Source organism: Botryllus schlosseri, chromosome 11, assembly GCF_051294905.1.
Source record: "Botryllus schlosseri isolate E-star chromosome 11, Bs_hap1, whole genome shotgun sequence".
Taxonomy (NCBI): Eukaryota; Metazoa; Chordata; class Ascidiacea; order Stolidobranchia; family Styelidae; genus Botryllus; species Botryllus schlosseri.
In genome coordinates, this window is record NC_137246.1 from 21677190 (window position 1) to 21702040 (window position 24851).

Here is a 24851-nt window from a genome sequence, read left to right on the forward strand (position 1 = left end):
CCAAATATGCCAACACTTTATATTCTCACTTTTAGACGGGAAAATACCCGGTATCCTACTCTAAATCAAATTGTTTTTGGCCCCTAAATGCGATAAGTAAGCTATGTTCCCGTGCTCACAATAATTCGTGAGCAAGATTTTCGTGTCAGTCATTTTGATTGTAGCGCGAAATTGTGTTTTTGTGTATGCCTTAAAATTGGAAATCATTCGTTCATTCCTTCCTTTCAAGTCTGCGCGAATGTTGATTGAAAAATGCAATCCAGCCCGATTATAATCAACAAATAATTGCCGAGATGCAAGCTATACTCGGGACCCTAGCGCCTAATAGCTGGTTCGACGTAAAACACGAATTACTGCTTCATTACGCGCTTCCCGTTTGTAAGCACTAAGCATGCAGTACATGCATCCCTATCTGTTTGATACACTCGTACTCTCGAATGGTCGCACAATTTCACATGTGGGCAACTATTTTTCCTCGTTACTCACGCGACCGTCGGATTACTTTCCCATTCGTTCGGGCATATCTTACGGTGCGTCGCACAATAAAACGTTGCATTAAAAGTGGGTTGCGAAATAAAAAGGGTTGGCAAGCACTGTTCTAAAGAACTATATAACCTACGACACGCCTTTTTTACGCCACCCTTTACGTTTCGTGATATCGATGAAAAGAATGTATGACGCTCTATAAAAAAATCTCGCATTTAATTTTAGAATCCAAGGCGCGGATAAATTACATAATAATGAAATATAGCGACTATACGGCAGCGCACAACGATTCGAATCCTCGAATCCGAGACGAGTATGAGTTGTAATGATTCGAAACGAGTAGTGACAGCCACTTTTTTCAAGTAACGAAAATATACGCCTTCACACCAGGAGTAATATTTCATTAGCGAAGAATATATAGTTTCAATGGCTCATTTCCACCGCTGAAAGATCGAAACCTCGGTTAGGCGTATGTCAACAGCAACTTAATTACAATCGACTCCGCTTAATTCGAACACATTGGTTCCGCTCACAGAACGGTCGAATTAAGAGGAGAAACAGAAAATTAATTGTTCGATTCATGGCCGTGCGTAAAGGCACACAGGAACCCAACGCATTCAAAATATGGTACAGTAATTGCAGCTGCACCAAACTGTAGCAATAGGCAAGGATCGCATGAGAGGCATATTAGTTCTACCTTCAGGTTAGTTGTATTGTACAGTATGTTGGATACCAAACCATTCAACAAATACTATATTACTGTGTAACACACGCACATAGGTTTCAAATAGTACCTTTTGATATCCCACCAACACTACTAACTGTTGAACTGTCAAGGTGGCGTCTATGTCTTTTTCTTCGTTTACTTTAGCGGACAATTACACTTTTTTCTGCAAAACCTTTCTGTACCAATTTGTTCTACAACGTCCTATTCCTGTTCCTATGCACGCAATTGTACCCAATTAAAAGCGATTATGAAGCTGACATGGCCTCGTATGAGTTCATTGTCTATTACTGCATGCATTATCATTGCTGCACGATAGTCACTCATATTGTGCTAAAATGTTTGTTGCGCCACAACCTATAACGACGGGAATTGCGAGTCTATGTCCGAATCAACCGGATTTTGTTCCGTTCCTGAGCATTTTGGCCGAATAAAGCGGTTGCCCAGGTCATCCGGTGTTCGAATTAAGCGAAATCGGCTGTACTTCGTTATCGCATAAATGGTGTACGTCTGTCTTGCTGTTGAGATATCGTAATGGTGGTACTCTAATCTACTCGAACCTTCATACTCAACTCGGAAGCGAATCCGGGCACTCGTCTTCGCCCAGCCCTATACTAGCGACACGGCTTTCAGTCACTACTAGACGTTGGCGGGCATAATCCATAGTCTTTCGTTTCGCAGGCCACGTAAAGACTTGATTCAAAGTGTAAAAGCAGACTTGTACAAAGTACCGACCTGGTTAGTTCACGGTCAAATAACTAATTGTTTTTTATGTAGTTCCGGTTGTGCATTTGAAAAAAACAGTTTTGCCGAACAACTAGAAAACATGTGTCGTTATTTGTCGTGAATCGTGATTCCGGTGTTCTGTTGAGAGATGTTCTTGCGGCCATTGCTAGCTCAGAGTCATCGCTACTAACAGTGGCGTAGCTAGGGTCGCATTTAAAACAAAAATTAATTAAAAAGAAACATGTTTAAAACAAGGCCATAATTTGAAACATGTTTTTTATTGTTTTTTTTTTGTGTGTGTGTGTTTTAAGCCATGATGTCACCGACATTCCATTGTGACGCCATAGTGGATTGACATTGACAATTGAAAATATAGCTCATTTGACGAAATATCTCTACTATAACTGTTGAACCGACTATTTTGAGGGTTCCAACCATCCCATATCGATATACGTCAGCTAAATCGGCTGGTAATTGTCCGTAGGCTCATACAACATGTTTTTTGGAAAGTATTTACACAATTATGGCATAATTTTACAACTTAAAAAAACATATATAAAGGCCTTTGTTTAAAACACTGTTTAAAACACCGTTTGTTTTGAATGCAAACCTAGGCGTAGCCAATAGTGGGTTTGGAGGATCCAAAAACCTTCCATCTCAAACTCGAAAAAGTATTTTGCTGTACTGGTGTTGATGTGAAAATCATGTCCAATTCCGATAAACTAAAGATGGATGAGATGATTTGGAATTGAACCCAGTTCGTTGCGTATGTACTAGGTATATAGTTGCTGATTTTTAAGATCGAACCATCCTACGGAATATGGATACCCGATACAGAGATATAGATACTGTAGGACTATTACTTTTATCTAGACTTGCACAAACAAGTGAATTTTCAAAATGCGTAACTAGAACTCCAACTACAACATCCATCATTCATTAAAACTCGATGACTTTCCGGGTGCCTCTTTTCAAGAGTTATCGGCACACCAACGGGATTTAAACAGACTCAAAAGCAAAACCAATAAGAACTAGAATTAACGACCATTGGGGTGAACGCACTCAAGTTCTTTGATCGGACCGTCAGACCTTGGCCATGCGGGACCCCAACTATTGTATGTAAAATGTATGTCGAATAAAGAAAAAAAGTTTGATCATGTGACTCTGGTTTTTACTTACTGGGAATACCTGAAATATTTGATGCGTGAATAGTGAGAATTGAACTGTTTGTATTACAATACTCCAATTAGTCAATTAGTTTATCTAATATTTATATGGTGTGTAACTATGTGTATGTGTGCTTTTGTGTGTAGGAGAGGCGCTAATAGACGTCCTAGGTTCGAATCATATATATGTGAGCTGCATATAAGCTCCTCGACAGCTTAATTCACGACGTGGTGAATCTGAAGGAATTATAAACAAGCCCTTTATAATATTTAATGGTATTTGCTTCAACTATAGCTACTACGCCTCTATATTGAGAGGAACGTACTTTCAATATTTACTTTTTTTGTTATATATTGGCGTTATTGGATTACTTTATTGAATAGTTCCAGCCTGCACAAGCGCCTATTATAAAGCGGAAAACACGAATGGCTCATTATTATTCAATATTCATACACCAGTTTAAGAAAATAATGCGAAACAGTAGAACTATACTATTTTTAGTCTATATAGTGCATAATATGGTTATTAGTTATACCGGGAATATGCATGCACATACATAAAACTCTCGTTTCGCGCAAAATCAAAACTATTCCAAAATTTCAACGAATCGAACTTCCGACCGTGCATAATTATAATTCAGTTCTCCGTAATCGTTGCATTAGTCGCGTGTGTTTGCCGCTTATTTCTTCGAATCGCCAAGGAAATATTGATAAAAATATCATCTTGCGAATGACTTCACGTTTCAGTCGCTTGCGTATGCTAGCAAGTGCAGGTTGCGACTAAATACTTGCTTGATTGCAAATAACTTGAAAAATGAACGAAATGAAAGATATTGTAATGACGTCAGAATAAACCGCTACGTCATACCGCATTTTGGTATCACCGTCCATAGTTTCGCTTCGGATAAATGGTATTTTGAATAAGCCACGTGGGCCGTGGCGTTATAGATGCAGATTTAATTTCAGGAAGTATACTTTTAGTAAAATTTCGAATTGACGCGAACTAGAATGTTTTGTGGTTCGCTCTGTATCTTAATGATATTCGAAATATTGTGTGAATAATCGGTCTTGTAACGTTATTCGATTGCTTCAATTTCATGAAAACCCCAGCATTATAAATCTGCGAGATCGTGAACAATAGAGATTCATATCTTGCAATGCAGACTGATCGTGTCGAAAAATGCGCTGCTGAATGGGACATATTCTAAATATAATTTCATCGATTGTCAACGCGTCGTTGTGGTGAGGAACTTATTTTCAGAAGATTTGTTCCGTTCGTTAAAGAAATCTCTATCGTGATGTAGCAACTATGTGCCATATCGATTTTCCGGGTTTGCGCATTACATCTACGGCTTCTTCAAGAGCGCGGATTATTTCAATCCAAATAATTTTGAAGCTTCGGGATTTGAACAGAACCAAGTACGGAATACTGATCTCCTAGAATCACTCAGAAGATACAATGAAACTTCATCTTGTACCGCAATATCCTTACACACTGAAGGAATCACCGGTGAATCTTTTGATCCCGTACTTTTGTGAGGTATTTCACATTGCACTTATGAGGCGTATGACTTTATCTAATGTCCTCCCATCATAGCATCATCCTTCATCGGTTAGTCATGGTGATAACGTCGATGCTAAATATCATGAGAGCTGCGTATCTTTCATAACTTGCCGACATTGAGACATAAAAGAATGCCGTATGGCAAAGTTATCGTGCCTGAAGGCAGCACGGCGAAATCCCCATTCTATTAGCAAATATATCGCTCTATCATGTACGACGATGTAGGCGATTATTAATGCAGCACGAGATCGTATCTAACTTAGCGTTTCGCATTAAACATTTTATTATGCCCTCACGTTCAGGCATCCCGATAGGCATTGCCAAATCCGCGAGAACGTGCAGCATAAGGGCACACTATGCAGGCATACTATGGTATTGTCTGGAACGAGATGTATAGGTTGGAATATGGAAATATGCATGCATACATGGTTATGGAACGGAAAATTTCAAGTATGACATGGAAATATAATTTCCATACTTCCAAACTTGACTACTTTTGTCCGTGTCAATATGAATATGCTACTGAAACTTGTTCTAGTTGACACCTCATTATTATGTTCTGAGTAATGCGTATACGTGGCCTTGATCGATATTCACAGATCTACCTATATTTATCTAGATTACATAACAGGACATTTTCTTGTAGAGGATGAATTACTTCTCTGGCTTTTATTTAAAAGCTGACCTGGAAATTAGTGGCTACTGTCACATTGATTAATGTGTTCTTGCATGCTAAACGTCTGTGGATACTATATCTTTCTGTGCGCGCCTGATCGAAGTATTATCATAATTCACTCGAATTTATTCGCTCGTAAATTCCTTTGATAAGAACGCGATTTTAAGTTGGTGGTTCGTTTGTCGTGTTCTGTACGTTTTATGCCGATGAATCCTCAAATTACCCGGAAACTCTCTACAAATACGATTATAGGTGAATAAGGCGTTTAGGAATCGTCTCAACTTTCCCGCGACGAAATGAAAATCTTATTTGATAGAAAAAACGCTATCCTCCGCCGTGTGGATAGTATTCTATAGTTGCGTCTATTCTCAAATGTCGTTTGATCAGTGGAGGGACTATTGCAATCACCAAGCCTCTTTATCTTTTTCTTTTTGAGGAAGCTATAAGTGCCCGAGATTGTCGACCTCGCCTTTCAAAATTTCCTGCTCCGTACCACACCAAACTATGCCCTGCTTTAGATAACCAGACGAAATAAGGGTATAATGAAAGTAAAAAATTTTAATATACGGAATAATCTTGGTAATGATATGTACTGAAATTGTGGACGTCATCGCAGTTGGAAAACGCAACATTTTGTCCTTATAAGGCAAAAAGACGAACACATATCTTCAGACAGCTGCTGACAACACGTATGAGTTATCAAATTGCGGCATCGACTATATTATTTCAAAACGCTGCACCATTATCATCAAAATAACTATTTAATGCCCCATGAGGAATACAATCATTGAATGTGATACCTTTGCTTGTATTTGAAATCTATAATCTGGCAAGAATTCAGTATTCATGTCATTAATCCTTTGAAAATGAAAATGTTTGTTTGATCTAGGTTTGGGCATTTGCCTCACCGATAAATAGACACGGGTCGGCGTGAATGCAATACCGAAATAAGGTGATGAATGTTGACTGTATTTTGCGCCAGACGTCGCTTCCTCTCTTCATTCAGTTTCAACCGATTGCAGCACGCTTTGGCCGACTTTTTCGAAATCGGCAATTAAACATCACTACATAAGTAGTTTCAATGGGAAACGAGTGATTTCATCACATAAATTACGTCGCATGGCTATGTTTAGAACGCTTGCAGTGTTTCGACACAGTGTGGACGGTAACACGAAGGTAACACGAAGTTCCGCGTGTGACAAGTGGATATTCTTTAATCAATATATCCTGTATTCTTGCAGATAAATTTTCGGCAGTAGCGGCAGTATCCGTCCAAACCTGCAAAAATACATTCGTCGTTCGTATTAATACTTATATTTAAGCTGCCCAAGCATGTGGGTGTCAAGTTTGATTTAGACTTTTAGAGTGTTAAACCATGGACATGACATTATAATTATCTTTATTCAAACCATATGATTATCGTTTTCTCTTCGCACATATATGATTTGGATTAGAACACAACATTGCCGGATGTAAAGATGACCTTAGCAGTATACACTATATATGTAGCGAGGTTTACAGCATTGAATGATGCGATCAGTGAAGCAGTTGTATGCGCGACTGGATAGTATTTTTATCGGCAACACGCCGCCCCGATGCCACATTGATAACATCGTTGTACTCATTTTCGAGTGACATCACTGAGGAGTGTGGCCGATGTAGCATCTTCATTTGCCCAAAATTTCACATTATAGCTTAGTTGTGATCACTCTGCCCATCTAAGTAATAAGGCAATTGGATGTCGCCGGGATGACATCACCATATGGCCACTTGATTACATTGCTACTAACACCGTCGTAATATACAATTCCGCTAAATATTAATAATTGAGAAACATACCGTGTTTTCTGTATATATTCCACTTGCATTTTGTCCTGTAGCGGTTCTTTTTAACGTTCCAGGGGCAAAAGGTATTGCAATTTAATTTGCCTGCGACATTCTTCTTTGCAATAGCCTTTGTTGTTGTCAGTGGTGTTGTTGTTGTGGTCGTCGTAGTCGTAGTCGTAGTGTTCGTTGTTGCGGACAAATCAGTTGAAGCACTCGATTGAAGCTGACTTTCGCTTCCATCCTCTCTGCTTATGATAGATGCTGATCCTGCATGGAAGTGTCGTTCGGTGTTGAATTTATATTAATATTATTATTATTATTTATTTATTGACTCTGTTTCGCATAACAGTTTATAAATTATATATGGCATTTGCCTAACGTCCCCATGCACCGGCAAAACGCCTACTTCAGAATGCAGAGAAAACCGAAAATTCAATCAATTCTTTGTCCGTCCTTTTATCGTATAAAACTATATATGCTTGCAAATTGCTTTCAGCCGATCTGACAGAAGTTGAGGATTAACTGTCTACTCCAGTGGTTCCGGTCCGCGACAAGTTTCCTGCTGGTCCAGCGGATATATTAGAATTTCATATCTCAGTCGCGAAATGCAAGAAGTTGGGTGATTGTCGACTAATTTGAGTAATAAACACCAAATTTTAAATTTTCATTTATAAGTTTGGAACGTATTCCTTGCGGGGTTTCGCAATAGAGAGTTCATGGTCTACTTTAGACGTCCTTCACAATTGTTCAAGTGTTATAATAAACTGTCAAAAATTAGCCCACAACCCGTTTTTGACAAGTTATATTTGAGAGCTACAGATACTTTAAAGAAACTTCAATTAAGCAACTCTTGGCAGTATAGTATCAGAACCTATAGCAAAGTCACATTTCTGTCAACGGACACCGAACAATCACTCTCAAGTTAATGGTCTTCAACTGGACTTCGCAATAGAAACTCGCATAAATATGTAGTATCAAAAAGGCATCATTAAATGGAGTTTCCAATTTTGCATTCAAGTTGTCGGAATTAATGTACGGTGAATATTAGTTTTTGGAGGTTCGCCGGTCGGCAAGATTTGTTTTTAAGTTTTACCGGTCCGCAAGTTCAAAAAGATGGAGAACCACTGGTCTACACTATACGTCGATAGACCTACACAAGAAATTCACGAACCCCTATTATGTCCTTACCTTCGGCCAGACAAGTTACGATGATGACAGCCAGTCCGGCGAGCAGAACGTTGTTCAAAAAGTTCATTGCTGCACTTAATTATACAGTTACAGTTATACAATAACCTCGCCTCGACGATGTGCGTTTTTATACGTATTAAAATGCTGCTGCTTGCTTTATATATTTAGGCGGAATCAGCCCGAGGAAATTCCCGGAAATTTTTTTCCCTTCGATTGTCGATCAGTATTTCAACTCTGATACGCCAATCGGATCATCGCTTTCGAGTCGCCAGTCGCCATGTATTCATAATTTGCTTATTAGCCCTGTGATAATACATAAAATCATCTCGGTGATGTATATAGAGTTGAAGTTTACATATACACAATAGCAAGAGTAGTAATAGTGCATATGCAATAGAAGTATTTGCCGTAAACCAATGATTTATATTCATCATGTATATATAATTAATTATATATCATTGAAGTACACCAATGATATATATTCATCATATATAATGTATATATATCATTGCCGTAAACATATATGATTGGTATAAGCATTTACTAAATTAGGTGATGATTTATCTGCACTTGAATATTCATGAGTAACGATTAAATACATCTTGAGAAGTATCGGTCGCAATTTCTTACACGGATATACACATGAACATTATCGCCGACGTCAACTGCCAACCTTGATCAGATATAGAATCAACCTATCTTGCAGGTATAGGCATCGCCCTAGAAGATTAGTACGATACAGAGTTACGTACCAAATGATGTTGAAATGATTTCCTCATATCTACATAGCAGAACTGCTTCTGAGTCTCAAATTTGGCACATTAGGATGCAGGTATATAACATTCCCAATTCGTACGATATGATGTAGGCTAATCTATTTTGAAAGTATACACCAGAGCCTACGATAACTCAAGTAACATAAGTTTTCGTATGCCTCGTATGCACTTCGTACATTTTAACAATTCCACGTTTCATGTGCGATTTCGGTCTATCGCAACTATGAGATAATTGTGGTCGACAATTGATCAGTTATACATTTTTGTGTGATTGCTATCAGACGTATTACATCGAAATTAGGGCTACTTAAAATCCGGATCATTCCACATCAAAGTTTTACTCATGGAATTCCCCTCGTACATATGATATCAATTTTGTTTTGGCCATTTATTCATGTATGTTCAATATTTCAAGATCAAGTCTATTTCGAGATCAGATATCATATCCTTGTTGATCAAGAGTGTCTATATATACACGACACGCGTCACAGAGAGATGGATCGTACGACCCATACCGACAGCAAAGATGCACAGCTGCGAAATTATATATAACATCAACAGCACAACATAAATTACAATTACAGCACCAACTCCTCATTTCTGAACTCTCGTATCGATCTTATTAACAAGTCGCGAGGTTGCTGATTCCAATTATCAGATATTTTGATTCATTTGTGGACGAATATATATCATAATCATGGATGGATGGTTGAGTATTGTTCTTATTGATATTGATCTCCGAGCATTTAGTTGAAAGGATCGTCAGAAAAATTGCTATGAGTACGTTTGTCGCTGTGTGATCAGCATACACCGTATCAGTATTATTAAATCATATAATTTACTTTAATGAGGTATATTACCATATCATCACGCCGCTCTTAAATAGTTCGACGAACTGATGAGTGTCCTCAAACTTGAGATTATATGAAGAACAAAGTTTTTAATCGAAACCACGCATCAAAACATGGAATAAAAATTTAACGCGGTAATTAATTCAATGTCCAGTCAGTTAAATTCTTCCAATATGTGACTGATAATGAAGACATAGTCAGTACCGAGTTGACACTAGTTTGTCTTTCGATACCAGTCGGACATTGAGCGTTTTCTTATAGAGAATCGCGAGGATCTCAACGCTCTGAAAGTCACATGGGATGACCCGCAGTCATTGCACACCGAAACCTTTCAAATCGAAAATTCGTTTGTCACCATCTCGAAGCGTGTTTAGCTAATAAACCTTAGCGCTTCGTTGGTAAGCCACCCTACAAGCTGTGCCGTATAGGGTGATGCAATTCGCGAGGAGAGATCTTGACATCACGTATGTTTTGTATGTTTTCATGTCACGGTGCGTATTGTATAAATTACCGGTTTCTGTCCATCGAATTGGTTTGTAATCTACAAAATGGCTTTGGATTTCGTTGCGTCATAACGGATATTGCCGACCATTTTCTGTGAATTTCGATACATATTCACACGATATGCCGAATTCGAAGTATTATAGAAAATGAACCTCGTATAGTCACAGGATGGATTTACTATATCTGATGATATGAATGCAGCGAGACAATGCAGTTGGCTGGATATAGTCACAAAATGGTAGAAATTGACTCTGTATTCTCACTTAACAAGTTCCGATAAACGATTTTGGCAAGATCCCCTACATATCAACACTTTTTGTTGGTTAATAACGCTTTATTAAATTATCCGTTTCGGTTGACATGATACAGATAAAGATGTTTATCTTTGTCAGTGACCGACCGCAAGGCCATTTTGTGTATATTGCCATAGTATGCATTGTATGATTGCACATGGTGTGCACATAAATAATACATTGCCAATAAATCAAAATTGATCAAATTTATCCAGATAACAATCGTTGTATTGTTTTAACGTTTCCGGGCGCTTATAAGCAGGATTCTGCACGACACATACGCAACCATTTTGTATCTTTTCGTTGGGCTTTTTACACAAGACATATCAATTATCGACCTCTGAATCGTATTCGAGGTATATGCATATATAAATTGTTAGGTGCCGACAATGACAGCTTGTCTCATTCCTATTATTGCATCGACGCCTATGGTCATTTCTAAAGTTTTTATTTTCAATTCTCACAGAGCCTCGATTGATTTCATTAATCCGCAGCTGCAACACCAATGGGTTGCGAGTTCGCGTCCAACCGAGGTATAGACTGGAGAATTCCTACCCAAGTATTGAAGGTTTATCTAGAGCAATGTTTCTTAATTTTGTCGCCAGCGCCCCCCAAGGGGCGATTTAGATTTTGAAGGGGGCGGAAACGCTCAGGGGGCGAAATTAGGGGCGCTGGGCTCAGGGGGCGGTATGGGGGCGCTGAAGAAAAAATGGCGTCGCAGTAGAGCGTGAAGTAAGGACATATGATTATATAGTAGAATAACAGTTCTATATATCCCTGCGTTCTCATTGCAAATTAACATTCGACAAAATCTGTCAAATCTCGTAATTTTCCGTCGCGCTACGCGCGAAATATCTGCCGACGATGTTAATAACTTGTTTTCATGTATGCAGTGGTTTATTATAATTCATATAATTAATTCAGCGTACTTCTAGATCGGCAGCTCCCCGTTAAAATACTCTCATCACGCTACCTCGGGTTATTTTCCACAAAATGTTTCGAACTAGGTATTTTATCCCGCAGCGAACTGCGTGTCGAAATCGAAGAAAGAGATACTGTACCACTTTCAGGAGTGAGGGCCCTTGTACATTAAAGACGCTTTGAATCTGTTTTGGTCTAAATGATTATCTAAATATAATTTTTATTTGAGATCTACAAAATTAAATCTTCAGAATATTTCTTTATCGTATCATGAAGGATGATACTGTTTAGTGTTTTGCCCCGCAATCTTACATGAACGTTATATAGAATGGGTTGCTTTCTTTGGAATACATTCATGTTAAGTTAATCGACCAGATTGTATGAGCCCGTATCCGATGGTTATAACAACCTTGATTTGATTCGGAATATAGCACATACAATTATCAAAGCGTTAATTAGTCGAGTGGTCTTCGGGTGCGATTCAAGCAATTTCCAATAGTAAAGTCTCAACCCGAAAAGACCCACCGGACTTCGAACTCTCATCCCATGTTTTTACTACTATCCTTAATTTTTTTTTTGGCGCCAGACCCAGGCAATTTTTGAAAGGGGGCGCTGCAGGAAAAAAGGTTAAGAACCACTCATCTAGAGGGTCCTCCTCGCCATGTGGTGCACGCAAACGGTGTCGAAAAACCTTGCTGCAAGTCGGTAAATACGGAATCAAAATGAAGAATATCAGTATGGTGTAAAATGACCAATGTATAGTCGATATAGAGTTGCATTTAAAACAAATGGTTGTTTAAAACATGTTTAAAACACATTGCTTAAAACATGCCTACGTGCATACCTTTCTATGTGCAATTGTACATGCATAATTTGGATTAAAATGTTGTCCTCGTTTTATACCGAGGTATAAGCCTGAGGTAGGTTCTGGCTTTGAGTGCCATGGGTGTATATTTCGATTATTCACATCCGTATATCATGGGTAGTACACGGGTGGAAATACTCACCCTTTTCGCTATGACCCAGTGGCTTTCATATATTTAAACCTATGCTCTTCGCTATCCGCGTCCAATCGACAAGAAACGTATACGAGATTGGGAATTGCCGAATTTTCAACATCCGCGTCTGATACTCGGCATGAATTTCATTTAAAAAATTTATGTTGTCACATTAGGCCCTTGTTTAAAACATGTTTTTGTTGTTTTTATATTTTATTTTTATTAAGCCATGACGTCACGAATATTCAATTGTGTCGTCACAGTAAATTGAATTTGACAATTGAAAATATAGGGTAAATATAGCTCATTTGACGTAATATATGTACTATAACTGTTGAACCGACTATTTTGAGGTTTCCAACCATCCCATATCGATATACGTCGGCTATATCGGGTGTTAATTGTCCGTAGGCTCAAACAACATGTTTTGGGAAATTATTTACACAATTATGGCATAATTTTACAACTTAAAAAACACACAATTTCGTTTTTTAACGGACCTGTGTGTATTAAACAACCATTTGTTTGAAATGCAACCCTATGTCACATCAATCGCAGATATCTGCCGTTAGAAATCAATGCAAGATGAACAGTACTGCCTTCTTCGGGCACGCGCGGGGTGTGCGACAGTGCGTGCGAGTGCGAAAGGAATTGAAATTCTGCATACTTTGCAGTGAAACTCAATTTCTATCACAGAAACCATGACGAAAATGAATCTGCATGAAACCATACACTGATCTAATTACGTGACCCATTTAACCGGATCACACGGAATATTTGGACCAGTACTTTCAGAGGTCACTTGGCTTCCTAAAACTATGTTTATATTGTAGTATGAAGGAATGTTTAAATTTTCATGACACCTATATTGAAATGCATCATATCTATTTATAACTCGACATTCACTATATCATATGTGCATGAAATATATCGATTCGCCGATCCATCTATGACCATTTCTCCCTGAATCCATTAGGGCGATTCTCCATACGGCAGCGTGGCATCGATAGAATGACTGAAAATGATAAAAACTATAATAGTGGCTGTATGACGCATTTTGAAAGTAATTACTGCATTAGCAACAAATTCATATAAACGGTGTAGGAATTGTTACGCCTTGCTGCAAAGTATTATAACGCGGCTCCAATGCCATCAACAGCATTGAAAACATTATGAATGATATGCGTTATACTAAGTGTATATTCCCATAAGAAAGTTGTACAGAGCAGGACTGCACAGTAGGGCTCTTCAGAAAAGATTTTTTTCTCAAATCGCACTGGCTACTAGATAAAATTGTTAGGTTACCTAATTTAAGCCTACACACCAAATTTGGTTCAATTCCAGCCAGTAGCCGCATTGCTACAGGAGAAGAAAGTTTATATTTATTACATAAAAATAAATAATAAAAAAATTTGAAAATTTTCTGTTCACCCCATGAAAGTGTTAGGTTGTCTATAGAAACGCTGTTCACTAAGTTTGATTCAATTCCAACCAGTGGAAGCGGAGTTATTGCCGTCGAAAAATTTGGATTATGAATAAAATAGTATTTACGGTGACCAATTCTTTAATTATTTATTATAGCAATCGATCTCGCTTACCATGACATGCCGCCCTCTTCTTATCGCTTTCTTTTTATATACTGTCTTCTTTACTTTCATTCAGTGTGCATGCCTCCTCTTTACATCGCCTGGGCCAAGGTGGGTGTTTGATTCCATAGACCAGTGCTTTTCAACCTTTTTGAGCACCATTCGCACTTATTTTTGAAAAATCATTTCATTCGCACCAGTCAGCCGAAATTTAGTACACGAAAAGAAAATGAAGAAACTTATCACTTTTGTATTCGAAGAGCTTCTTGGGGGTACAGAGCTTCATTATTTTTCATTCGGCGTATCGTATTATTGACACTGCAGTAGAAAAATCATAGATATTGCACTCCCCTTGTTCTCAAGAAGTTCGTTGCATTTTACGGAGGTATCGTGCAGTGATTTCCTTGGAAGCTTAAAGGGCAAACCCACAATATTACTTTGCCACTAAATCCACATGTTACGTCATAGCGATGTGAATGTGTTTGTCCTCATTTTTCGGGTTTTTGAAAATGTCCTCCGAGGACGCCTAAATGTCCTCCTTTTTGAGATTTTGTCCTCTTTTTTAGGAATTTCGGTCAAATTTATAGCAAAATTCGACTGAGATGCCGTAAATCAGCACCGAAGTGACGCTCCGGAGGGTATTTCGGGAGCAGAGCGAAAGTTGACCTTTTTCTTTATATTTTAGTCAACCGACTACGAAGTGGTAAAAATTTTGAAATAGTGTCCTCCTTTCCCGATTCCAAAATATGGTAACTTGTAATGTTAGACGATTGGATGGTACGGTGGGCGTTAAAATCAGGAATGCATTGCTATACAAACCCACACAATCCGAGTAGTTGATGACTGTTGTTAATGGACAAGCTTAGGCTTCATTCACTTCTTGTCTATGCAGTACACAAATCAACATATCTTTCCATAACAACGTTCCGCATCCTTGTGTTGTCAAAGCCAACACTTTCACCGTCTTGAATAATTATTACTCACATAAGATTCATGATTAACACACAGTTATATCGGCCCGGGTAGCCAACTGCGGGATGGCTCTTAGGTCAATCGTACAATATTGGAAAACTGACTGAAATAATGCCAAATTATCTTTACTATCCCACATATCCTTATACATAAAGAGTAATAAGGTTCAACAGTCTATTTAAGCTTAAATTAGGCTGCATAAGGAATATCGTATGACATACGGCTTGGTGGATTTGATTTTGCTCTGCAGAGGGTGCTCACTGCTCAGTGCTCATCTGCTCAAGCTAAACCGGTAGAATTCGAAGTATTACAAAGTTTACAGTACAAAGGCTGTGCGAACACGAACTAGGCCAACTTTTCCTATGGATCAGCAAGCTTAGTGGAATCACCAATATATTATAAAGGCCTATGCCTTTACGATCTAGACCAGAGGTCTCAAACTCAAATGTGCTCGCGGGCCATTTCCCAGTTTTTGATGACGCCGCGGGCCGCAGCACCAATCTTAGGGATATTCAATGTATAATTTCAAAGTAGGCCTTATTTGACGGGACCTTGCAGACAGGCATTCCACAAACATCGTGGCAATGTAATTTGCTATTGCATTATTCACTCTTGACACGAAAAAAAAACATTTTCAAATATTTCAATAAAATTGATTTTGTGTCGGGCATAATTTTTTTAATTAATGAGTTATAGACATCATACGAGAGCATGCCTCATGACATTGTAAAACTATCGGGCTATAATATTGCAGCTAGTGGACATTTAACGTGCCACAATTCTATGTTAAATATTTTAAAATCTACTGAAGATTGATCTGATATCAGAGCATTTTAGCGGTGTAGCATAATCCTGGTTTTGATAAAGTCGTGATAAGTATCGGCTGTTGTTACTGTCATTGCCAAAGTCAAACTTAAATCAGCGTTCGATTTTGCCTTCGATTAATATTGGAATATATCAATAACCAATAACAACCTAAATATAATCATTATCGAGCCATAGTAATAGCATTGCTTCTTAACCTTTTTAGCGATCGTACCCCTTGTGCTTCCGATAAGATTTCTAGTAGCCCCTGTCCATTTACACCACAGTTTCTGATGGTACCTATATTAAAATCAGAAAGCCCATTCACATGAAATCGCGCGCAGCGCGGGGACTATTTTCCAGCTGAATCAATTGGCCCAGAATATATTCCACAGAATATAGGCCTAATTCCGCAATGCATCTCGTACACCCTGATGTGGTGCTTCGTACCCCGATGGAGTCTACGGACCCTGGTTAAGAACCCATGGAATCGAAATGTCCAATCGGCGAAGAATTCATTGGTGTTACAGCTGTAGAGCGTACTACTATCTTACTCGCCAACGATAATAACATGGATAAAGAGAACAAACAACACATAGCATATATTCAACTATACGTCACAGGGGTCACAGAATACCAATGGCTGCCATACTGACCTGATTAGATAGCTATATAGGCCTACCCCACGCAATTCATGCTACATCCTTTTTATATATATTACTATTCCCCATGACAGTATCACAGATTCTTGCGTCCATAGGCTTACCAACCAAGTCACCGATCCGAGTCGCAAGTCCTTCTTTGATTTTGACGTTTGACCCGACTCAACTCGAGTCATTTTAATTTAATCACCCAGTCAATCCAAAATCGAATAACGAAAAGGTCGCATCAAACCAAATCATAATTTTCAGTCACGAATCATCAACGGGTCATGTCGTATCATTATAAACTAGAAATGAGACGTAATAGTCGATCTTCCACAGCATGGTAGCTTTTAAAAGTGATGTGATAGTGAAGTTTGTTGAGATTTCGGTTATTTTATAGTAGCTGCACGTGAACTTTAAGTTTATATATCTAAAAAAGATATACGGCACTTGAATATATTGGTGAATACATGAAATTCCAAAATGGTGTCGCGGGCCGCACAAAATGGTGTCGCGGGCCGCATGCGGCCCGCGGGCCGCGTGTTTGAGACCTCTGATCTAGACTTGGCCTGAGATCATCAGTCCAAGAACAGGAAAGCGTGTCTAAGCCTAAATTGTGGAGTTCGCATTACAAACAGGCCATAGCACTGGTCAGTAGTTAAACTGCCCAGCAGTGACTTAATGATTCGATGTGATGCAAGATAAATATTCATTGGACGTAAGACACTAATGTGCTTACACTAATTTTTATTTACAACAGCCTCTAATCCTTGGTTAGGTACACGAGTTAACAACACTTGTTATAGATCTAATCTGCTAATTGTTATAGTTGAAGAAACGCTAAATTCTGCTGTTAACCAACATGAATGTGTGCCAAAATTCCAGTCTTTTGCATTCAAATATGCCAAGTGTCAACACTGGCATCAGCTACTATTACCTACATTCCTACAATACGGTCCGTATACAATATCCATACACGGTGGATGCTTCCGGAGCAAGTGAGCAACTGATACCGATTGAACTCCTTCTTTTTTCCATGCAGTGGCGTAATCCTCTCGCGCGGAAAAATTATCTCAAACTTTGCAATATACACGCATCGGGAGCGTTCCTCACTTGTGAACTAGAAAAGCCTAGCTACCAACAAGTTTTTAGAATTGCTTCCAAACGACAAAATTTACGGGCTCACTGTACTTAATATTGTGTTTATTTGAATTATTCCACGGCGGTAACAGTGAGAAACATGGACAATTTTCATTCGCACTCATCCGGATTTTTTATTCGCACCATTCGCACCACGCTCGTCATTCGCACTGATTTTTTTTTCATTCGCACTATTGCGAACCGTCACACAGGTTGAAAAGCACTGCCATAGACTAATCCAAATCGCTTCGACATCTTCCTGTCTATTCATTGTATCGCATTTTTGTGGTGTATTGAACTGATAAAATTGCTAATAAACCAATGATGATGACAATGATGAAATGTTTTGCAAAACATTTTGAAGTCACCCTGTTGCACCTTATTGCTATCTCAAGCATTGAATTTTTCCATAAACCGCAACAAAACCACTCTAAGCAGGAATATGTTTGCATTGGCAGGCTATTGGCAATTTGACAATTAAAATGAGTTTGCACAGTCGGATATTTCATCTCAGACGACTATTTTAATGATGTGAGTCCTAAAGTTTTAGCAATTATGAAAAGAAACTGTCTCATGCATCTCTAACTAAAAATACAAATTATAGGTTATCACTAACTTTACAACTTTAGAGTTTTCGCGGATCCCCTGGAAATGCTTCGCGGACACCGGTTGAGAACCACTGCTCTATCAAATATGCCGGAGCTGATTTATGGAACAGTATCTCGCCAGCTATCCGACAGTCATCGTGCATGTCCACATTCAAGTGGAAATACAAGCAATTTCTACTGAATGAATACTAATCAGCCCTCAAGTTTGCCGGACCTCGACCTGACATATCGATCTCGCCTGCCGTCACATGCCACCTCATTGTGTCGCTTGTCTTTTTGTATTGTCTTCGTTACTTTTTATTCAGTGCGCGCATGCCTACTCTTTACATCGCCTAGGCCTGGGTGGGTGTCTATGATGTCGAAGACTACTCCAAGTCGTTTCGACACCTTCCTATCTTTTCATTGTATCGTAGTCTTGAAGTGTTTTGAATTGATGTTAGTACTCGAATATTTGACTCTATTTAAAGCTTAATACTTGACTCGAAATGGAACAAGTCAGGTACTCGAATTGGCCGAATTCCCGATCAGGTTGCGTATTGGTAAAGCATCGGATTACTGGTTCATGCTTGGCGTATTTTGAAACCCTTGATTCCAGCTCATCCATACGACAGAAAACGGAAACAACGAGACACATCTGTCTTCAGATACTTACTTATTTCTCATAAACTTCCGTGCGAAATTTACTCCTCTTGGCGCTAGTTATCAAATAAGGAAAACACGAACTCATTGAAACGATAGCCCAAAAATAGTTATTTGATCTACTGATCTGACCCGTGCACTGCATAGATATTCGCGCAAGTGTCGAAATGATACTTATAATTTCAAATAGCGGCATTAGCAATACGGCGGGCGCGATTGGGCATTTGAGAACATAAATTTACATTGACATTGGAAGTTTGAGCGACACAAGAATAACAAAATGCAGATAAATGTTACGATTAGCGCTGGAAAAAAATTGTCAACCCGTGTGATTCGATTACGAGTCGAGAATTCGAATACCCCTCACTGCGAAGACGTTACGGTAAGTGTCCAACTAGGTACTTGTTCTGCTACCACGAAGTAAATAATTATATAAATTATTTAAAATTTTCTGATAGTGACATTTCATTGCTATTTGAGACCATAATCCTGGTGGGCCACGACCTGTAGATAAATGGGAAGCTTTCTCCTGCATGTAGGTGTAGTCAGACTGTAGTGAGTGATATGTACTGCCTCGAATCGTGGTTTCCAGGTTCCCACGGTGACAGGAAAGTATATCGCATCCACAACGTACGTTCATGAAATAATAAGGAGCATATATGGGTATACTTCATCGCATTATTAAATCTCACACTGCTAACATGAATCGATGACTTCCACCATAGATTAAGTTGCAAGTCAGGTAGAAGTAGGGTTGCATTTGAAACAAAAATCAATTTAAAACGAACATGTTTAAAACAATACCCTTGCTTAAAACATGTTTTTTAAGCCATGACGTCACGAATGTTCAACTGTAATGTCATATCAAATTTACATTGACAACTAAAATATAGGGTAAATATAGCTTCTTTGACGAACCGACTATTTTGAGGGTTACAACTAGGGATGGTGTGAACGTGAGGTTCACGTTCGCGTTCTGTGTGTGAACCTCGGAAAATTTGAGGTTCGCGTTCACAACAGAACCTTGGTAGGTTCTGCACTGTGAACCTTTTTGATACATTGCAATTTTCACTTCATTATAACATCTTTGGTTCAAATTTATTGACTTTCAACTGCGGGCTACTGTATGCATGGAGCTGGCAGCATAAATATTCAACACTAAACGAGCATGCCGCCCTTGACAATCTCGAAGATTTACTTGTATTGTTACAAAAGTTTGCTCGAAATATCCAGCTTTCCGTTTGTGCATATTTATAGTGTCTCTGTGCTGTGAGCTTGACCCTCAATCACATGACATCAAGAGCGAAATACACTGTATTTTGTCAGCGAATGATCCTTATTCAACCAATCAATGAGATTGTTATCGTCTTCTGATATAAAAATCTAGCAGGCGTACGGGGTCAATCTTGACTACATATGTATACTGTATCATAAAAACCAAATCCGTGCGACTGGGGTGTTGGCTATACTGCTGTATAACTTGTTAATCGGTAGCAAATATAGAAACCCATTTTACACTCTGCTCAATATCCATGTGGCAATACTCAGACGCCGAATACATTGTCCGATCAGGTCGAAATTGTTGGCAAAGCGACGCAAGATACTGATTTTATGGGATTATTATATCATTTGATTTACCCAGTTGATACATTTGACGACGTTTCAAACGTCAATATGCATTTATAAGCACTGAGCTATTATGTGGCCCCGAGTCGTCGCTCGGTATCGTGTACAGTAGATTAATATAGGCAATCACCTAATTGAAATATGGGGTTGAAATTAGCAATATGACGTCACGTGACGTCATGAGGTTCACGTTCGTGTTCACACAGAACCTTTCAAAAAGGTTCACGTTCACACGAACCTGAACCTTTCAGAGGTTCACACCATCCCTAGTACAACCATACCATATCGTACACGTCAGCTATATCGGGTGGTATAATTGTCCGTAGGCTCATACAACATGTTTTTTGGGAAGTATTTAAACAATTATGGCATGATTTTACAACTTGAAAAGAAAACATTTAAGGCCATTGTTTAAAACACTGAGACATGTTTTAAACAAAGTGTTTTAAACAACCATTTGTTTTAAATGCAACCGTAGGTATAGAAGGCACTTCTTGTGGTACAAACTCTTATACACGAATTCTTATGGATATATTTCCGAGGGGTGGAATGTATTGTGTTTTCTTGTACAACGCCATGAAGGAGGAAAATGTGGCATACTAATATAAGGAAAGAATTTACAGTTTATCTATAAACCTGAAACATTTGGCGCAGGTGTAATTCCCCTATGAAACCCTTTACAATCCTAGAGTCATCCTCCAAGGGATTAAGAAATGCCCTGTGAAACCTATAAGACTATAGTCTAGAACAGTGGTTCCCAACGTGGGCGAGATCGCCCCTATGGGGCGATTTGGCGATCTAGAGGGGCGAAAATAACGAAGGGGGCGATCAGGGGGGCGAAAACGGACGAAGGGCGCAAGGGGGCGAAAACGTTGGAAATTTCAGTCAAATAGGATTCAATATATGCTTGGTTTTTTGCTCAGTTCAATTTATATGAGATCAACGTTAATAGAAAAGTGGCTCAATACTTGACCCATTCCAGCCTGCGATACCGGAAAAGGATTACAAGTCACGTAAATTTGCCTCATATTACACCTATTTCACTTCTTTACGAACTCTCTCAGCCTCGTATCATCGGATTGTTGGCGTATGTTTATTCTCAATACCGCAGTTGTTACATCATAATGAAATATCAGCTGTTCCTGCGTGAGCCAGCAAGCACGAACACTTTTTGCTAAAACTGCTGCTTAGTGTGTCGTTGCGAAGTATCCAGTGTTGCCAATTGGCGCGCATAGGGGTTACATTTTGGAATGTTGGCACATTTTCAGGATAGTTGGCAGCAGAATTTAGAGTTTGGCACGTTGGCACTATTTTCGCTCGTTCGATATTCTTCAACTATCACTGTGAAAATTTGTTTTCAGCATTTTAAATAAGCAGCAAGTGGTAGCCTACTGACTCGCGCACTCAAGGAAATATTGAGGTTGTTTTACGTAATTTAGACCTGCAGTAGGCATACTGGGGTATTACGTCCTATAAATCGTTGTCCTATATTACATTGATAGTATAGGTTCTGTCCCGAGTCACTTTCCCTGCTACCCACTGCAAAAGCCGATTTGTTATGCAATAAGTTATCATTTAGGCTACCAGACATCCTCTAGCTGGGATTTATGAACCCGCAACGAGTCTAGATCTTGAAGACTTATATATAATTCGTGATGTAACTAAGTAACCTGATACATTGGAAAATTTGCTGGCTCGTTTTCGTGCCGAATTGTTGACGTGTGTAAATGTAACTTGACGACCTTATGCGCACGGAAATGAATTCCACTAAAAGTGTAGCCTACTTTCTTGCAGCGTAATTGAACCATTGAAACTGGTTTCTATTAACATGTGAAGACATCTCGAACGATGAAGATAGTTAGGTTATATTTTGGCATTATGTTATGAAATATTTGACTCCCAGAGTCTCCACGCAGTTGGCAACCCTATGTATGATATCTGAAGCAAGCGAAATAGTTGATTTTCAATCACCGATGTAGTTTTAATTGGTCTAATTTTTAGACGTAACACATAGCTGCTTCTAGAGGTAGCCTTATTTTTATAGCCTACTAGTAACTCCAATGATTGTCAAAACGTTGATATCCCTGCGCGGTTAGATTTGTGGAGGGTATGATACCGAACAGTATAGTAATGGTCATCTAACTTATCGTCGAACGTTTAGGATTTAGGCAAAACGCTGTCACTGTGCGCACTCACCAACTCACTGCGCGGTCCATTGGACAGCAGTGCGTAACGACTAAAAAAGTCATCACTTTGATTGGACTGCCGAATTACCCATTTTTCTCGGTGGCGTTCGGAACCCCTCTTGCTTTGTCTGCCTAAAATGGGTGTTTACCAGTGTAATATATTTCGACTGCCGAATATGCACGGAATACTGTGATGATACCCACATGTGGTAAAACGCAGTCTGTCCGATGGTATACAATACACGGCCAGTCTGTATATGCCATCTGCACCTGTCTCTCTTACACTAGTACAGCGGTTCTCAACCGGGGGTCCGCAGACCCCTAGGGGTCCGCGAAGCAATTTCAAGGGGTCCGCGAGACCTCTAAATTTTTTTTAATGGTTGATAACGTAATTTTTATTTTATTTTTCAAGTTGAGAAAGCATCCAATCCATTTATCCTGTGATATACATAACCACTATTTGAACAGCTTCTTGGAGATACAGAACTTCAATATACAATTGAATAGTATATTCATATTGAAATACACCCGAATATTTTCGGCTGACAATCGCCATAAATCGGACGATGATATACCTGCTCTTGAAGCTCGGCTATCAGATTTGGCGCATTCTTATTGCGGATGCCCTATCGACAAAGCTGCTTTTTTGATGAACAAGGAGTGTTTCGTTGCTATCAAAGCATTACGCTCCAACCCTGAAATTTGTGTCACCAGTTATATTGGTATGCAGCTTTGTCTTGTTAATTCATTCAAGTGTTCATGGTCGAAAATTTTTTGCTCGTAAATATATATGTAAACCCGAACAGAACAAGTCGTTTCATGACAGTCTTTCTCAGGTTGGAAAACTTGGTTCATTATTTGACGCATAAAATTTGTCTACACTATCAGATTAGGATTTCACTTTGACGGTGGAAACTCTCTGCGGGCCGATCAAAATGCCGTCGCGGGCCGAATACGGCCCGCGGTCCGTATGTTGCCCGTCCTTGCGCTAGGTACTGGACGTGATATGTTCATAAAATATATTTTTCTTCATTTTGGTGCCATAAATGTTGCGATCACACCAAAAGTATCGTCGGAAGCGTTATGCGTTAATACTGTATTAGCCTCCATCTATCTTTGCGGAAATGGTTTTCGGCACTCCTCGTTCATATCAAAACGAAGACGCGGATTTTCAAGACACGACCACGTACTTCAAGAAACACAGCAGCAAAATTAGCTTTGAAATAATAAAAGTCTACCAATTTCTACATAAATAGTATGATGTTATTTTCAAGAAAAATCATGATTTTGCTGTTTATCACAAGCCTACAGTTCATATTTGCACAACACAGATGAAGGTTGCACCATAATAGAGCTAAAAAATTGATCTAAAACTTGAGGGGGTCCGCGAGGGTTCGTGGCGGTCAAAAGGGGTCCGCGAAGCCAAAAAGGTTGAGAACCACTGCACTAGTATGACTAAGTCACGAATACAGATCCGAGACAAAATAATATAAGTATAGGGATTACAGTTCATTTGACACGTAGGGATCCTGTTCAACTAATCCGTACTGGATCGGATACAAAATTTGTACTCACTTCAAGCTTCTGGCATATATTTAACAGCATAGCAAGAGACAGCCCTGCACTTGCCTTATTATCTTGTTCAATGCTGTCAGTTTTCGTTAGCCGCTCTTTGTCCATTAAGAACTAACACCATAGTCATGTAATTCCAGCTCACATTAAATGGTTTCTCGGGTCGCAAGCGACCCGCCGACCCGGGTGATTGACACCTGTGAAAGATGCAGATATATCCATGATTTACATGCTTTTTGCTTGACCTTGTCGACAGAAACTAAGTGCGTAAGCTTCAAACACTCTTCAGAAAAGCATTATGAGAGCAAAATAACCGTGCCGCCAGCTGAGGCAGCTCATTGTTTGTACGCAGAAATGTAACTAGGCTAAAACTA

The 24851-nt window shown here is 39.0% G+C and overlaps 2 protein-coding genes across 2 annotated transcripts in view; one reads left to right on the forward strand and one right to left on the reverse strand.

Moving 5' to 3' along the window:
• The window catches only part of LOC145450189 (transmembrane protease serine 9-like), a 163824-nt gene that overhangs the window by 98835 nt on the left and 40138 nt on the right, over positions 1-24851 (forward strand). The window lies entirely within an intron of this gene.
• LOC145450899 (uncharacterized) lies at positions 5883-8695 on the reverse strand. Its single transcript, XM_080329397.1, has 3 exons — positions 8358-8695; positions 7182-7436; positions 5883-6620 (listed from the first exon to the last, which is right to left on the reverse strand). The coding sequence occupies exons 1-3, from the start codon at positions 8422-8424 to the stop codon at positions 6556-6558; spliced, it is 387 nt and encodes a 128-aa protein (XP_080185523.1). The 5' UTR covers positions 8425-8695; the 3' UTR covers positions 5883-6555.

Excerpts from the sequence above, each read along its gene's own strand:
- LOC145450899 (XM_080329397.1), bottom strand. The coding sequence starts at position 8,424 with ATGAACTTTTTGAACAACGTTCTGCTCGCCGGACTGGCTGTCATCATC. Across the intron at positions 7,437-8,357 it reads CGTAACTTGTCTGGCCGAAG|GATCAGCATCTATCATAAGC; the intron begins GTAAGGACATAA and ends ACTTCCATGCAG. Across the intron at positions 6,621-7,181 it reads GAATATATACAGAAAACACG|GTTTGGACGGATACTGCCGC; the intron begins GTATGTTTCTCA and ends GTATTTTTGCAG.